Below are 17,425 nucleotides of genomic sequence, written 5' to 3' on the forward strand. Positions count from 1 at the left end.
TTCTGTGGGAAACATCCACACTTAGTAGCAAACTTCCAATTCATGAACAATTGTCTTAAATATGATATATGTGTAAATGGTAGAAGACCTATATAGTATATTAAACTGAAAGAGATATTTAGAAAACAGGTTATCAGAAGATTTACAATTCTAATAAGACAAAGTTTGTTACTTAAAACATTTACTTCATAAAGTTTGTTTAAACCAGTGGCATAACATGAAGAAAATAAATTGTTGGCATCTTTTCTTTATTTTTCAAAGGGTCGCTGTGATTTTTTGAAATCTGCAAATTTCTCACCCATTATTTCAGGACCAGTTTGCTTCTGATGCATTGGCCTCAGACAGCATTCCCTTGTGATTCTACTATTTCTCAGTCTCAGAAAATTGAGAATGATTAAACGTAAAAAGAATCGGTGAAACATTCATGTAGAAATCACTGTCATTTTTTGTGACAAAACAAAATCTGAAAAGTATGAATCACAAAACAGAACAAGAACAAAGTAAAATCTTGTGTGCTTCATTTCTGCCATCTGAACGATAGCTCTTTACTATGATGGCCCTCAAAATTTTGAACAAATTACCCATTCTTAAAACTAGGAGTTAATCTCAAAATTTATACTTCTCCTGTAAACAACATATGTATCCCTGGAATGCTGCACATTCATCGAAATCAGGCACTACAGATAAAAATTGACTTTGGACAGACCACTGAAAATATATGCACCGTTTTGCACTAACAGACCACTGACAGAAACAAAATTTAGCAACAGAGACCCTAACCTGCAGCCTAGCCTGCTTTAGGAGATATTAAAAAGTGCATGAAATCGATGGAGAGAAAATGTTTGATTGTGGGCTCTAATAGCAGTAAGAAAGAGAGAATTGGGCTCTGAGTCCAGAAAGAAGTAAAACTGGTCAATAGCTGAGCACTCTTTGAAGCTGGGCCTGAGCTTCTCTGGGGAGGGAATCCTTGTGTAAGCATTTACTTTTTTATTATCTTAAAATAGTATTAAAATCTCCTGACTTTACAGCAGTTGAGGTGAGAGCTTTTCCTTTTCTCATAAAGTTGTAATTTAACTCTCAGTAATCCAGCCATTCTTGCCTAAGAAAAATTCCATATGAACCAACATAACTTTCACGTTTTACTAACAACATTCCCCTTTTTACCAATCCGGCTTCAGTTAATTGGTATTGTAGGAAGAACAGAGTATACAGGTGTATAATACTCTTTCTTCTCTCTGTATATATATAGAGAAGAGTAGATCAAATACATCTGTGACATTACCATATGATTTAAGCCTTTGCGATTTCTAATAATTTTGATTCCTGGGTGGATGGAGGCCAAAAAAATGGAATAATTTTCCAAAACTTTAAACTGGTATTAATCCAAAATGTATCAATGTAGACGATCATCCAGTTACATTTGAAGCGTTTCACTTGGATTAATATCTTTTTATCTCATGTTGCAGGAGGAATTCTAGCTCCAATATATTACGGCGCTCTGATTGATAAAACATGTATGAAGTGGTCCACCAACAGCTGTGGAGCACGAGGGGCTTGTAGGATGTATAATTCCGTATTTTTTGGGTAAGTTGTCATAAACACATTTCATTAATAGATTTTTTTCTATGTTAATGTCTAAGATATAGCATTTTTACTGTGATCATAATATTAATAATGACAGCTACCATTTAGTGAACATTTACTTTGTATTCACTATTGTATCAAGCATTCTGGTATCTCATTTTACTACTCATAGAAACTGTAGGAAATGTATATATTTCTCCTTTTTCCTTAAATATGAAGAAAACAAGATTCAAGAATAATGAGCAACTTGTCCAAAATTGCACAAGTAAAAGAAATACAGCTAGGATTTGTACTTGAATCTCTTTTGATTACAAAGCTCTCTCCCACTGGCTTCTCCAGGAAGACACAGAATGACCAGCTGCAGCTCTGGTTTTATGGTAATTGAGGGAAAAAAATGGAAAAGAAAAGTTTCAGTACTCTTCTATTCATAGGCAGACGTATCCTGCAAGTGACATTAAAATAACTAGATTATCTGGAAGAAAAAAAAAGCTGCTACAATTGTACCTTACCTCTTATAGAAACATTAATGTGTAATTTATGTACTGACCCAATATATAAGTTTGATTCCTGAAACTATAAATATTAGAACTACTCATAGTAGAATTTCTTTTAATTATCTAGGAAGAATAAATGTGTTTGTAAGTATGACCCAAATGCTTCAACGTATAATAGAAAAATAATGGTGAAAGGATTTACATTGCTTTGTATATATACCCAATAATAGGATTGATAGGTTGAATGGTAATTCTGTCTTATGTTCTTTGAGAAATCGTCAGACTGCTTTCTACAATGACAGAACTAATTTATATTCCCACCAGCAGTGTATAAGCATCCCCTTTTCTCCACTACGTCTTCAGTATATTATTTTTTGACCCCTTAAAAACAGCCATTCTGACTGGTGTGCGATGGTATCTGATTGTAGTTTTGGTTTGTAATCTAATAATCAGTGATGTTGAATCCTAAGTGAACTAATGCATGAAGAGAAAACCAAATATCGTGGCCAGGCACGGTGGCTCACACCTGTAATCCCAGCTCTTTGGGAGGCCGAGGGTGGGCGGATCATGAGGTCAGGAGATCCAGACCATCCTGGCTAACACGGTGAAACCCCGTCTCTACTAAAAAATACAAAAAATTAGCTGGGCGTGGTGGTGGGTGCCTGTAGTCCCAGCTACTCGAGAGGCTGAGGCAGGAGAATGACATGAACCTGGGAGGTGGAGCTTGCAGTGAGCTGAGGTCGCACCACTGTACTCCCGCCTGGGCAACAGAGTGAGACTCCGTCTCAAAAAAAATAAAAAAAGAAAACCAAATGTTGCATGTTGTCCCTTGTAAGTGGGAGCTAAACATTAAGTACATATGGACCCAAAGAAGGGAACAATAGACACTGGAGCCTACTTGTGGATGGAGAGTGACAAGAGGGTGAAGAAACAAAACTACCTGTAAGTGACTATGCTTATTTAAAAAAGAAGAAAGAACAAGAACAGATAAGGCCGGGCGCGGTGGCTCACGCCTGTAATCCCAGCACTTTGGGAGGCCGAGGCGGGCGGATCACAAGGTCAGGAGATCGAGACCATGGTGAAACCCCGTCTCTACTAAAAAATAGAAAAAAATTAGCCGGGCGCAGTGGCGGGCGCCTGTAGTCCCAGCTACTCGGGAGGCTGAGGTAGGAGAATGGCGTGAACCCGGGAGGCGGAGCTTGCAGTGAGCCGAGATTGCGCCACTGCACTCCAGCCTGGGTGACAGAGCGAGACTCCGTCTCAAAAAAAAAAAAAAAAAAAAAAAAGATAATAAAATATTTTAAAATCTGCATCACACAATGTATTTTAAGCAAAGTTCAACAGCAGGGGTAAATTAGAAGAATTTGTAATTCAGACACAGACACAGCCAAATGTCCTATGTATATAAGGATCTCTTAAAAATCTACAAAAACAGTCCGGGTACAGTGGCTCACAACTGTAAGCCTAGCACTTTGGGAGGCTGAGGCAGGCAGATCACTTGAGACCAGGAGTTTGAGACCAGCCTGACCAACATGGTGAAACCTTATCTCTAGTAAAAATACAAAAAAAATTAGCCGGGCATTCTGGTACATGCCTGTAATCCTAGTTATTTGGGAGGCTGAGGTAGGACAATTGCTTGAACCCGGGAGGTGGAGGTGGCAGTGAGCTGAGATCACCAACTGCACACTCCAGCCTGGGCGACAGAGCAGGCAGGACTCCATCTCAAAAACCAAACAAAACAAAACAAAACAAAAAAATCAATGCAAACATCAAATGCTATCAAGAGTGGAAAACAACAGGAACTTCCTTTCATTGCTGGAGGTCATGCAAAATGGTACTGGAGTGTTGGAAGACAGAGTGAAATTTTCTTACAAGCAAATAGAGTTATTGTATGATTAAGCAATCATACTCCCAGATATTTACATAAATTAGTTGGAGACATGTCCACACAAAAACCTGTACCCGAATATAAAAAAGTGGAAGCATTGAAGATGTCCTTCAGTAGGTAAATGGATAACTAAACTGTGTTACATTCATATAGTGGAATATTAGTAATCAATGTATTAGTCTATTCTCACACTGCTATGAAGAGCTTCCTGAGACTGGGTAATTCATGAAGAAAAAAGGTTTAATTAACTCACAGTTCCACAGGCTTAACAAGAAGCATGACTGGGAGGCCTCAGAAAACTCACAATCATGGCAGAAGCCTAAAAGGAAGCAAGGCGTGTCTTCTCCTAGTGACAGGAGAGAGAGAGGAAGAGAGCAAAGGGGGAAGTGCCACACACTTCTAAACCATCAGACCGCATGAGAACTCACTCACTATCTGGAGAACAGAAAGGGAGAAATCCACCCCCAAGATCCAGTCACCTCACACCAGGTTCCTTCTCCAATTCAACATGAAATTTGGGCGGAGACACAAACCCAAACCATACCATTCAACCCCTGCTCATTCCCAAATCTCATGTTCTCACATTGCAAAATACAGTTATCCTTCTCAACAGTTCCTGTATCTTAACCCATTTCAGCATTAACTCAAAAGCCGACAGTCCAAAGTCTCTTTTGAGACAAGGTAAGTCCCTTCCACCTATGAGTCTATTAAATTTTAAAAAGTTAGTTACCTGCAGTCAGGCACGGTGGCTCACACCTGTAATCTCAGCACTTTGGGAGGCCAAGACAGGCGGATCACAAGGTCAGGAGATTAAGATGATCCTGGTTAACACGGTGAAAGCCCTTCTCTACTAAAAACACCAAAAAATTAGCACGGCATGGTAGTGGGCACCTGTAGTCCCAGCTACTCGGGAGGCTAAAGCAGGAGAATGGCATGAAACCAGGAGGTGGAGCTTGCAGTGAGCTGAGATCACACCAGTGCAGTCCAGTCTGGGCTACAGAGCAAGACTCTGTCTCAAAAAAAAAAAAAATTTAGTTACTTCCAAAATATAATGGGGGTACAGGCATTTGGTAAATACTCTTATTCCAAATGAGAGAAATTGGCCAAAACAAAGGGTTACAAGCCCCATGCAAGTTCAAAACCCAACAGGGCAGTCATTAAATCTTAAAGCTCCAAATGATCTCCTTTGACTCCATGTTGCACATCTAGGGCACACTGGTGCAAGAGATTTGTGTCCAAGGCTTTGGGCAGCTCCACTCCTGTGGCTCTGCAGGTACAATCCCCATGGCTGCTTTCACTGGCTGGTGCTGAGTGCCTGCAGCTTTTCCAGGCACACAGTGCAAGCTGTTGGTGCATCTACCATTCTGGAGTCTGGAGGACAGTGGCCCTCTTCTCATAGCTCCACTAGGTAGTGCCTCAGTGAGGACTCTGTGTGGGAGGTCCAACCCCAAATTTTCTCTCTGTACTGCCCTAATATAAGTTCTTCAGGAGTGTTCCACCCCTGCAGCAGATTCCTGCCTGGACATCCAGGCATCTTTTTTTTTTTTTTTTTTGAGACAGTGTCTTGCTCTGATGCCCAGACTAGAGTGCAGTGGCATGATCTCAGCTTACTGTAACCACCACTTCCCAGGTTCAAGCAATTACTGTGCCTCACTCTCCTGAGTAGCTGGGACCACAGGCATGCACCACCACACCTGACTAATTTTCATGTTTTTAGTAGAGATGGGGTCTCGCTACGTTGGCCAGGCTGGTCATCCAGGCATTTTGATACATACTCTGAAATCTAGGAATAGGTTCCCAAACCTCAACTCTTGCTTTCTACATACTCATAAGCCCAACACCATGTGAAAGGCACAAAAACTTGGGACTTGCATCCTCTGAAGTCATGGCCCAAGCTGTACCTTGACTCCTCTTACCCATGGCTGGAGCTGTAGTCAGTGGGAAATAAGGTGCCATCTCCCAGGGTTGCACAGGGCAGCAGTGCCCTGGGCCTGACCTACAAAACCATTTAACCCTCCTAGGCCTCCAGGCTGGTGATGGGAGGGGCCTCCGTGAAGGTGTCTAAAGTGTTCTGGAGATACTTTCCCCACTGTCTTGGCTATTAACATTTGGATCCTCTTTACTTAAGCAAATTTCTACAGCAGGCTTGATTTTATCCTCAGAAAATAAGTTTGTTTGTTTCTTTCTACCCTGTGGCTGGGTTGCATATTTTCTAAACTTTTATGCTCTGCTTCTCTTTTAAATATAAGTTCCAGTTTCAGATAATCTCTTCGTTCACACATATGAGTAAACACTTTTAGAAACAGCCAGGTCACATCTTGAATGCTTTGCTGCTTAGACATTTCTTCCACCAGTTACCCTAAATCATCTCTCTCAAGTTGAAAGTTCCACACATCTCTAGAGCAGGGACAAAATGCCACCAGTCTCTTAGCTAAAGCATGGCAAGAGTGACCTTTACTCCAGTTCCCTATAAGTTCCTCATGTCCATCTGAGACAATCCTGAACTTCATTGTCCATATCGCTAAGATCATTTTGGTCAAAACCATTCAACAGTCTCTAGGAAGTTCCAATCTTTGCCACATCTTCTGTCTTCTTCTGAGCACTCCTAACTGTTTCAACCTCTGCTCGTTACTCAGTTCCAAAGTCGCCTCCACATTTTCACGTATCCTTACAGCAGTGCCCCACTTCCAGTACCAATATTCTCTATTAGTCTGCCTCAGAAACTAACAGTCATGGTGGAAGGGGGAAGCAAATCATGTCTTCTCATTACAACAGAGGAGAGAAAAGTGTGCAATGGGAAGGGATACCCACTTCTAAACCATCAGATCTGGTGAGAACTCACTCTCCACCATGAGAAAAGCAAGTGGGAAATCCACCCACATGATTCAATCGCCTCCCACCAGGCCCCTTCTCCAATATAACATGGAATTTGGGCAGGGACACAAATCCAAACTACATCAATCAATAAAAAGAAATGAGCTATCAGCCTATAAAAAGCAAAAAATGAAACTTAAACTCATATAGCTAAATAAAAAAAAAGCTTCAGATTGTATAATTTTAACCGTGTGATCTTGTAGAAAAGGCAAAACAATGGGCCTTTTACAAATATCAGTAGTTTCTTGGGGCTCAGCGTGGAGAAAGCGGGGATGAGTAGGCCTAGCACAAGAGATTTTTAGGGCAGTGAAACTATTCTATATGATATTGTAATATTGGATCATGACATTTTGCATTTGCCAAACCTGTAGAACTTTACAACATAAAAAGTGAGCTCTAATGTAAAATATGCATTTAACAATGTATCAATATTTCTTCATCAATTGTAACAAATGTGCTATCCTAATACAAGACATTAATGATAGGAGAAACTGTGTACATGTTGGGCAGGGAGATCTCCATACTTTCTATACAGTTTTCTGGTAAAACTAAAATTGCTATAAAATATAAAGACAAAAAAATCATGAAACATTTTTCAAAGAAGAAGTCACTAGTGGTTATGAAACATAAAAACATTGCAGTTCCGTTATTATCAATTATGTTATAATTGCAGTTCTGTTATCAATGAATAAGAACATGAACATCATCTTGATAATAAAAGAATTATAATTAAAAATCACCCAGATTGTCAACAATAAAAAATGTTGCTTGAAGACTGTGTTGGCAAAGTGTGTAACTTTGAACGAGCAGCAATACTTCTAGGAATTTATCCTACAGATATCTATGCTCCCAAAATGCTGAAAACAAAGGAAGAACCAATCAAGAAGATATCAATTAAATTAATAGTGTGCATGCAGGCAAATGAATATTCTGAGTTCTTAAAAAAAGGAAAAATGTTTTTACTTACTAATATGGAAGCCAATTAGCAATATATTGATATATTCACATATATATTATGTGAAAAAAGGAAACATTACATGAAAAATGTGTGTGTAATATGCAATTATTTATGTAAAGTGGGGAATGTTTCTTAGTTCAGGTTAGATCTCTGGTGAAAACTCCCTGGATCAAATGTACTAGAAGAACTTTCTTCTACTTAACGTGTATATTCACCGTCTAACATCCCCAACAAGTAACGATCCAGCTTTTTCTGGAATTATAGTAAAGCAGCATTCACCAGTCCACAAGCATTCTCTTAAATTTAAAATAATTATAGAAAATATTTCCCTAAATGGGAGATTTATTTCCTCCCGCCTTCCCTTCCCTCCCCCCCTTCCTTCCTTCCTTCCTTCCTTCCTTCCTTCCTTCCTTCCTTCCTTCCTTCCTTCCTTTTTTTTTGAGACGGAGCCCCACTCTGTCACCCAGGCTGGAGTGCAGTGGCGAAATCTCGGCTCACTGCAACCTCTGACTCCTGGGTTCAAGCAAATTCTCTTGCCTCAGCCTCCTGAGCAGCTGGGATTACAGGCGCCTGCCACCACATGGACTAATTATTTTGTATCTCTCCTAGACGAGGTTTCGCCATGTTGGCCAGGCTGGTCTCAAACTCCTGACCTCGGGTGATCCGTCGACCTCAGCCTCCCAGTGTGCTGGGATTACAGTCATGAGCCACCATGCCCGGCTGGGAGATTTTATTTCTATTTATAAAAGTATGGAAAGAAATAACAAAGCAAAACTTAATAAATTTACTTTAAGAAAATATTTATTTTAATTGAAATCATAATCATTTTCAGGACAATTGGCAAGATGCTCCCCAGAATCTCCCCAAAGCAATAATCACCAAGTCCAAGCATCAACATAACATTTTGAGTTGGCGTTACTTTAGTTATGTTAGTTTCAGTATGAAAAGACCACTAAAACATTGTTTTAAAAGCTGTACTAGTTCTTTTTCCTTCAGTGAAGGTTTAGGTAAAAGTAAAAAGAAATGAAAAGTGGAATTTTAAAAAAGGGCAGTTAATTTGCCAGTTAATACACTGAAAGTTAAATGATTCTGATTTTTTATAGATTTTATTTTTTAGAATAGTTTCAGAATCACAGTAAAACTGAGGAGAAAGCACAGAGATTTCCTATATCTTGCCTGCTCCCATACATGCATAGCCTTCCCCATTATCAGTATCTCCCATCAGGATGGTACATTTGTTACAATTGACACATCTTTATCACTCGGATCCACAGTTTACACCAGATTTCACATTTAGGGTTGAACTTTCTATAGGTTTGGATGAATGTAAAATGATATGTATCTACCACTCCACTATCATAAAAAGTAGTTTTGCTGCCTTAAAAATCCTCTGTACTCTGCCTGTTCATCCCCCCTTTCCCCCTAATACCTGGATCCCTGGAACCAATAGTCTTTTTACTACTTCCATAATTTTGTCTGTTTCAAATCATATAGTTGGAATTATACATTCTGTAGCCTTTTCAGAGTAGCTTCTTTAACTCAGTAATATGCACTTAAGTTTCCTCTAGTTGTTTGTATTGCTTGATAGGTTATTTCTTTTTAGCACTGAACAATAATTGATTGTCTCGATACACCACAGTTTATACATTTGCCTACTGAAGGACATCTTGATTGCTTCCAGGTTTTGGAAATTATAAGTAAAAGTTAATAATAAAAGACATCCGTGTGCCCATTTTTGTGTAGATACAGGTTTCAAATTCTTTGTGTCAACACCAAAGTGCAATTACTTGATCATATAGTGAAAATAAGTATAGTTTTTTAAGAAATTGTCAGACTGGCTTCAGAAGTGGCTGTATCATTTTACATTTGCACCAACAATGAATGACAGTTTCTGTTTCTCCACTTCCTTATACACATCTAATGTTCAGTGTTCTGGATTTTGGTCATTCTAATAGGTATGTAGTGGCATCTCATTGTTGTTTAAATTTGCATTTCCTTGATGACATAAGATGTGAAACATCTTATATGCTTATTTGCCACCTCTATATTTTTGGGGGGAGGTATGTGTTAAAGTCTTTGGCCTACTTGTTAACTGTTTAATTGTTGAATTTTGAGAGTTCCTAATATTTTTGAAAACAGTTATTGAATATGCCTTTTGAAAATATTTTCTCTCAGTCTGTGGCCTCTGATCTTATCTTATCCTTTTGACAGTGTCTTACTTTCTCAGAGCAGAATTTTTTTTTTGGTTTGTTTTTTTTTTTTTGGAAATGGATCTCGCTCTGTTGCCCAAACAGGAGTGCAGTGGCACCTTCTTAGCTCACTGTAGCCTTGAACTCCTGGGTTCAGGCGATCCTCTCACCTTAGCCTCCTATTGATGTAATCTTGTGATTATTTTTCTTAGTTAGTCTATTAATATAATGAATTATATAAATGATTTGTGAATGTTAAACTCGTCTTGCACACCTGAGATATATGCCTGGATAACTGTTCTATTCAGAAGTTTTAAATTTTAATGAAGTCCTCCTTATCAATAAGTTCTTTCACGGATTGTGCTTTTGCTGTTGCATCTGAAAAGCCATAGCCAAATCCTAGGTTGCTTTCTCCTGTGTTACCTCCTAGGAGTTTTATAGTTTTGCATTTTACATTTTAGTTTGTGATTCATTTTGAGTTAATTTTTGTGCAGCCTAAATTCTTTATTTTACATGTGGATATCTAGTTGTTTCAGCACCATTTGTTGAAAATACTGTATTTTCTCCATTGTAGTGCCTTCATTTTTTTCTAAAGATCCATCGACAGTATTTAAGTGGGTCTATTTCTTAGCTATTTATTCTTTCCCCTTACCTATTTGTATATTATTTTACCAAAGTCACACTGTCTTGGTTGCTGTATCTTCATAGTAAGTCTTGAGGTCAGGTAGTATCAGTCCTATTATTTTGTTCTTCTACTTAAGCATTGTCTTGGCTATTTAGCATCTTTTGCATCTTCACATAAACTTTAGAATTAGTTTGTCAATATCCAAAAAAATAACTTACAGAGATTTTGATTGGGGTTGCATTGAATCTATGTATCAAGTTGGGACAAACTGACATCTTGACAATATTGAGTCTTCTGATACTGTACATGAACATGGAATATCACTTCATGTTTAATGCTTCTTTGGTTTCTTTCATCAGAGTTTTGTAGTTTTCTGTATATACCCTTTGTATATATTTTGCTAAATTTATACCCAATGTTTCATTTTTGGGAGTGCTAATGTAAATAGTAATGCGTTTTTAATTTCAAAGTCCACTTGTTTATTGCCAATTTATAGGAAAACTTTTCACTTTGGCATATTAATCTTATATCCTACAACCTTGTTATAATTGCTTATTAGTTCCAGTAGTGTTTTTGTCTATTATTTGAGATTTTCTACATATAAATATGCAAACAAAGGTAGTTCTATTCCTTCCCTTCAATCTGTAAACATATCATTGCCTTTTCACTTTTTTTTTTTTTAATCACATGAACTTTCTGTGTACCATGTTGAAAATCAGTGGTGGAAAGGGACATTCTTGGCTTGTTCCAACCTTATCAGGAATGCTCTGAGTTCTTCACCATCAAGTAAAAAATGTGTACAATTTTTGGTGTATATGTTTTTAATCAGGTTGATAAAATCCTCCTCTATTCCTAGTTTAATGAAAGTTTTTGTTCACAAATGGATGTTTGATTTTGTCAAATGCATTTTCTGCATCTATTGATGTGATCATGTGATTTTTTCTTCTTTAGCCTGTTAATATAATAAATTATATAATTGATTTTTGAATGTTGAACCAGTCTTGTAAACCTGAAATACATTCCACTTGGCTGTGGTGCCTAATTTGTTAATGCAACGTCAAATTCAATTAGCTATTTTTGAGAATTTTGCACCTGTATTTGTGAGATGTATTGCTCTGTAGTTTTCTTTTCTTGTAATGTTTGTCTGCTTCGGGTATTAGGATGATGCTGACCTCGTAGGAGACAGGAACTATTCCTGCTGCTTCTATTCCTCTGTAGGAAATTGTAATGAATTGGTATAAATTCTTACTTAAGTGTTTTATAGAATTCACCCATGAACCCATCTTGGTTTGGTGTTTTCTGCTTTAGAAAGTTATTATCAATTCATTTCTTTCACAGACATAGACCTATTCAGATGGTGTATTTCTTCTTGAGTGAATTTAAGTAGATTGTATCTTTCAAGGAATTGGTCCATTTCTTTCAGGTTATTAAAATTGGGGACATGGTGTTGTTTGTGATATTCCCTTTGGGTCTTTTTAAGGTCAGTGGGGTCTACAGTGATGTTCCATCTTTGATTTCTGACATTAGTAAATTGTGTCCTCCTTTTTATCTAAATTAGCCTGGCAAGGGACTCATCAATTTTACTAACTTTTTTCAGAGAAACAGCTTTTGTTTTTGTTGATTTTCTCTCTTCATGTCCCATTTTAAATTTCACTGTGCCCTACTTTTACTATTTATTATCTTCATATTACTTTGGATTCAATTTGCTCTTCTTTTTCTAGTTTGCTAAGGTAAAAGATTAAATGATTGATTTAAGATATTCTTCATTTATCTCTAAGCCTGCTTTTGCTACATCCATAATATTGGATGTTATAATTTTATTTTCACTTAATTCAAACTATTTTTAAATTTCTCATGAGATTTCGTCTTGACCCATGTGTCTCCTAGAAGTATATTGCTTAATTTTCACAGATTTTGAGAGTTTCCAATGATCTTCTTGCTATTGACTTCTAGTTTAATTCCACTGTGGTTTAAGGACAGATATTGCATGATTTTCATTCTTTCAAATTTCTTTTATATTTATTTATTTATTTACTTATTTTTCAGACAGTCTTGCTCTGTTACCAAGGCTGGAGTACAGTGGTACGATCTTGCTCACTGCAACCTCTGCTTCCTGGGTTCAAACGATTCTCATACCTTGGCCTTCTGAGTAGCAGGGTTCACAGGTGTGTGCTATCACGCCTGGCTAATTTTTTTATTTTTTTCTTTTGTATTCTGTATTTTCTTTTTTAGATGAAGTTTCACTGTTGTCGCCCAGGCTGGAGTGCGATCTCAGTTCACTGCAAACTCAACCTCCTGGGTTTAAGTGATTCTCCTACCTCAGCCTTCTGAGTAGCTGGGATTACACACACGTGCCCCCACACCCAGCTAATTTTTGTAATTTTAGTAGAGATGGGGTTTCACCATGTTGGCCAGGATGGTCTCAATCTCTTGACCTCGTGATCCACCCACCTCAACCTCCCAAAGTGCTGGGATTACAGGCATGAGTCACTGCACACAGCCTTTTTTTTTTTTTTTTTTTTTGTATTTTTTAGAGAGACAGTTTCACCATGTTGTTCACCATGTTGATCAGTCTGGTGTCAAATTCTTGACCTCAAGTGATCTGCCTGCCTTGACCTCCCAAAGTGCTGGGATTACAGTCCTGAGTTACCACACCTGGCCTTAAATATCTTAAGATATCTTTTATAGCCCAGAATGTGGTCTATCTTGGTGAATATTCTATATGAGCCTGGGAAGACTTTGTAGTCTGTTGCTGTTTGATGTAGTAGGTTACATCTGTTATACTGTTGATTGATAGTGTTGTTGAGTTTTCAACTGTCTGATCAAATTTTGCCTGGTGAATCTGACCTTTTCTGATAGAAGCATGTTGAAGTCTCCAACATAATTTTGGGTTCATTTACATTAAGTATCCACTTAACATTGTCCACAGGTTCTTAGAAACGGATTTTAAGCAAAACAATATACTATGTACCATAGTAACTATTTTTTATACCAGTTATCTATGGTGAAATTGGTTTCATTATACAATACATAATTTTACTCAAAATTATAATTTCCAAGAACCTGTAGACAATGTTAAGTGAATACTTACTGCATTTCTCTTTGCAGCTCTATCATTTTCTCCTCACATATTTAGACATTCCATTTTTACATGCTTACGTGTTAAGTATTGTTCTGTTTTGTAAAAGGATAATAGGATAACTGATTCCTCTGTTATTATGTAAAGACTTTTTTATTCTTCATAAATTTCCTTGCTTTGAAGTCTGCTCTGTTTGAAATTAAAATAGGTACTCCCACTTTCTTTTGATTAATGTTATCAGTGTATATCTTCCTCAGTCTAATTACTTTTAATCTGTATGTCTTCATATTTAAAGTGAGTTTCTTATAGACTACATATAGTTTGGTTCTTGGTTTTAATCCTATAACAATCTTATTACTATCTTTTGAGATGGGATCTCACTCTGCTACCCAGGCTGTAGAGCAGTGGCTTGAACATGGCTCACTGTAGCCTCAACCTCCTGGGCTCAAGAGATCCTTCTGCTTTAGCCTCCCATGTAGCTGGGAACACAGGCATGAACTAACATGCCTGGCTAATTTTTTGATTTTTTTTTTTTTAGAGATGAGCAACTTTGTTCCCCAGTCTGGTCTCAAACTCCTGGACTCACTTGATTCTCCCATCTTGGCCCCCCAGAGTGCTGGGATTACAGGCATGAGCCACCATGCCTGGCTTATTTTGGTCTTTTAGTTGGTGTATTTATGTCATTGACATTCAAAGTGATTACTGATATAAATTAAAGAATACTGACCATATTTGTTACTATTTTCTATTTGCTATCCTTGTTCTTTGATCCTATTTTTGTATTCCACTCTTTGTCTTCCCATTTTGTTTTAATTGAGCATTTTATATAATTCCATTTTCTCTCATTTCTTAGCTTATTAGTTGTACTTTTTAAATAAAAATTTCAGTGGTTTTCCTAGCATTTGCAATATATGTTTAAAACTAATCCAAGTTTATATTTTAGTAACACTTTATTAGTTCACAGATTATGAGTACCCTTATAATAACAAAATAACCCTAATTCTTCTTTCCTACCCATTGTATCACTGCTGTCATTTACTCCACTTATCTGTAAGCAAACATACACGTATGAATAAGCATGTGTGTTATATATAATTAAACACATGGTTTCTATTATTGTTTTGAACAGTTTTCTATTAAATCAATTTAGAATAAAAATTTTTTTATTCAACCTTAACTGATTTCTTCTCTGATCTTCTTCTTTATGTATATCCAAGTTTCTGACCTATATCCTTTTCCTTCTCTCTAACAAACTTCTTTTAACATTTATTGCAAGGAGGGTATACTGGCAAAACAGTCCCTCAATTTTTGTTTGTGTGATGGTGTCTTGATTTTGACTTAACTTTTGAAAGATAATTTCACATGGTACAGAATTTTTAAGTTGGTGTTTTATTTTTCTTAACAGTTTAAATATTTCACTTCACTCTCTTCTTGCTTGTATGGTTTCTGAAGAGAAGTCTGATGTAATCTTTTCTACTCTATAAACCAGGTTTGCTTTTCCTTTTGTTTCTTTCAGGATGTTTTCTTCATATCTGATTTTCCAGACTTTGAAAATAATAAACCTATGCATAGTTTTTCTGGCATTTATCCTTCTTGGTGTTTTCTGAGCTTCCTGGATCTGAGGTTTGGTGTCTGACATTAATTCGATAAAAATTCTCCATACTTATTATTTGAAATATTTCTTTTGCTCCTTTCATTTTCCCCTTCAAGTATTTCTATTATAAACACTTATGTAATCCTTCCAAAGTTCTTGGTTATTCTGTTTTTTTCTTTCTTTTGTCTTATTTTTCTTTTTTTTTTTTAATTGAGATAAACTTAGAGATTGTTTCCTCAGCAGTGCTCTGTCTAATGATAAATCCATCAAGGCATTTATCATTTCTGTTACAGTTTTCTTATCCTTACTGTTTCGTTTTGGTTCTTAGAATTTTTATCTCTTTACTTACATTGCTAACCTTTCTTACATACTGTGTACATTATCCATTAGATTGCTTAACAAATTAATAAGAGTTGTTTTAAATTTCCATCCCTGGTATTCCTTGATATATCTGGATCTTGTTTTAAGTCTTATTATTTTCAGACTATGTTTATTGCTTTTTAATATGTGACTTGCAAATTTTTCTTGACAGCCACACAAAATGTATTGGGTAAAAGGAATTGCTGTATAGAAGCCTTTATTAATGGGGTGTAAGGTGCTGAAGAAAAAGTAACATTCTATAGTTCTATGATAACGTCTCAATCTTTTAGTGAACCTGTATCTCTGGACTGTGAACTTCAAACATGCTTCTCAGTTTCTGTCTCCCACTCCTTGGGTAGAATGAGATGGTTTGAGGGGGCTGGAGTTACATATTTTCCTCCCTCCCAAAGGAAGGCTAGAGACAGCTGGGGTTTAGTTTCTGTAGCTTCATTTTTTTTTAAATAGCAGAAAAATATTTTATGCCCCAATGAAAAGAATAAATAGAATTTTTCTCTGAATATTTGTGTGTGTAACTTGTTTTTCTTTCTTTTAAGGTATGCATACTGGAGAGAAAAAATGTAAGATGTTTTACATATTTAAAATAATAATCTACTCTCTTTTTTCTCTTTTCACAGAAGGGTCTACTTGGGCTTATCTACGGCTTTAAGATTCTCAGCACTTGTTTTATATATCGTATTCATTTTTGTTATGAAGAAAAAATTTCAAGGAAAGGATACCAAGGCATCGGACAATGAAAGAAAAGTAACGGATGAAGCAAACTTAGAATTCTTAAATAACGGTGAACATTTTGTACCTTCTGCTGGAGCAGACAGTAAAACATGTAATTTGGACATGCAAGACAATGCTGCTGCCAACTAACATTGTATTGATTCATTAAGATGTTATTTTTGAGGTGTTCCTGGTCTTTTCACTGACAATTCCAACATTCTTTACTTGCAGTGGACCAATGGAAAAGCCTATGAATTTAAATAAACTATAAAAAATGGGAGTTCCTATGGTTAGGATATAGCTATGCCTTTGTGGTTAAGCTTAGAATATATGATCCATAAAAATTTAAAGTGAGAGGCATGGTTAGTATGTAATACAATAAAAAGTAATTGTTTTGTAGTTGTAACTGCTAATAAAACAAGTGACTGGAATATAAGGGAGGTAAAAGGGAGAAGATAGAATCATAGCCTAAATAAAGAGAAAAGCCTGATGCCTAAAAAAAAAAAAGAAAGAAAGAAAGAAACACTTTAGATGTATTACTTTGGCCAAAATCTAGACTGGATTTATGCTATAATGATATATATTTTTCATGTTAAGTTGTACATTTTTCAGAAATTACAAATATTATTAATTTAAAATTTGAATTTGTGTCTGACTAACAACCTCGATGGATCTTCTTCCAACCTCCCATTAAAATCCTGCAGGAGAATTGTGAGACAATATATTATAATACGTGTTAAGTTTCTACTGGACCCATGGAAGTAGATAAGAAAAACTGAGTTTAACTTGAGAAAGCAAAACCTATTGATAAGATGTGCCTTCATTGCATCTGTCTGTTCTCTGGGAGAAGCAAAATCTGTGTTAGTCTCTTGCATACTTGTTTGTTTATTCCTTGTGCATAAAAAGATATCTTCCACATCTCCAAAGCTGGACAAGAAATAGAGAAAATGAGACCAAATATTTAAATATTGCATTTTCTAGTAGTGAGGCAGAATATTTCTTGGCCTCTTCACTGGACTTGGAATAGAGGTGCCCTTTATTTGGTCTGCCA

At 36.6% G+C, this 17,425-nt stretch overlaps 1 protein-coding gene across 1 annotated transcript in view; it reads left to right on the forward strand.

Moving 5' to 3' along the window:
* SLCO1B3 (solute carrier organic anion transporter family member 1B3) overlaps positions 1-16,906 on the forward strand; it is a 106,830-nt gene extending 89,924 nt beyond the window's left edge. The window contains exons 13-14 of the mRNA XM_007967858.3: positions 1,467-1,584; positions 16,281-16,906. Coding sequence (XP_007966049.3) covers positions 1,467-1,584; positions 16,281-16,524 — 362 coding nt within the window. The 3' untranslated portion in view covers positions 16,525-16,906. The remainder of the gene's footprint in view (positions 1-1,466; positions 1,585-16,280) is intronic.
* The last annotated feature ends 519 nt before the right edge of the window (positions 16,907-17,425 follow it).

Source organism: Chlorocebus sabaeus, chromosome 11 (assembly GCF_047675955.1).
Source record: "Chlorocebus sabaeus isolate Y175 chromosome 11, mChlSab1.0.hap1, whole genome shotgun sequence".
NCBI lineage: Eukaryota > Metazoa > Chordata > Mammalia > Primates > Cercopithecidae > Chlorocebus > Chlorocebus sabaeus.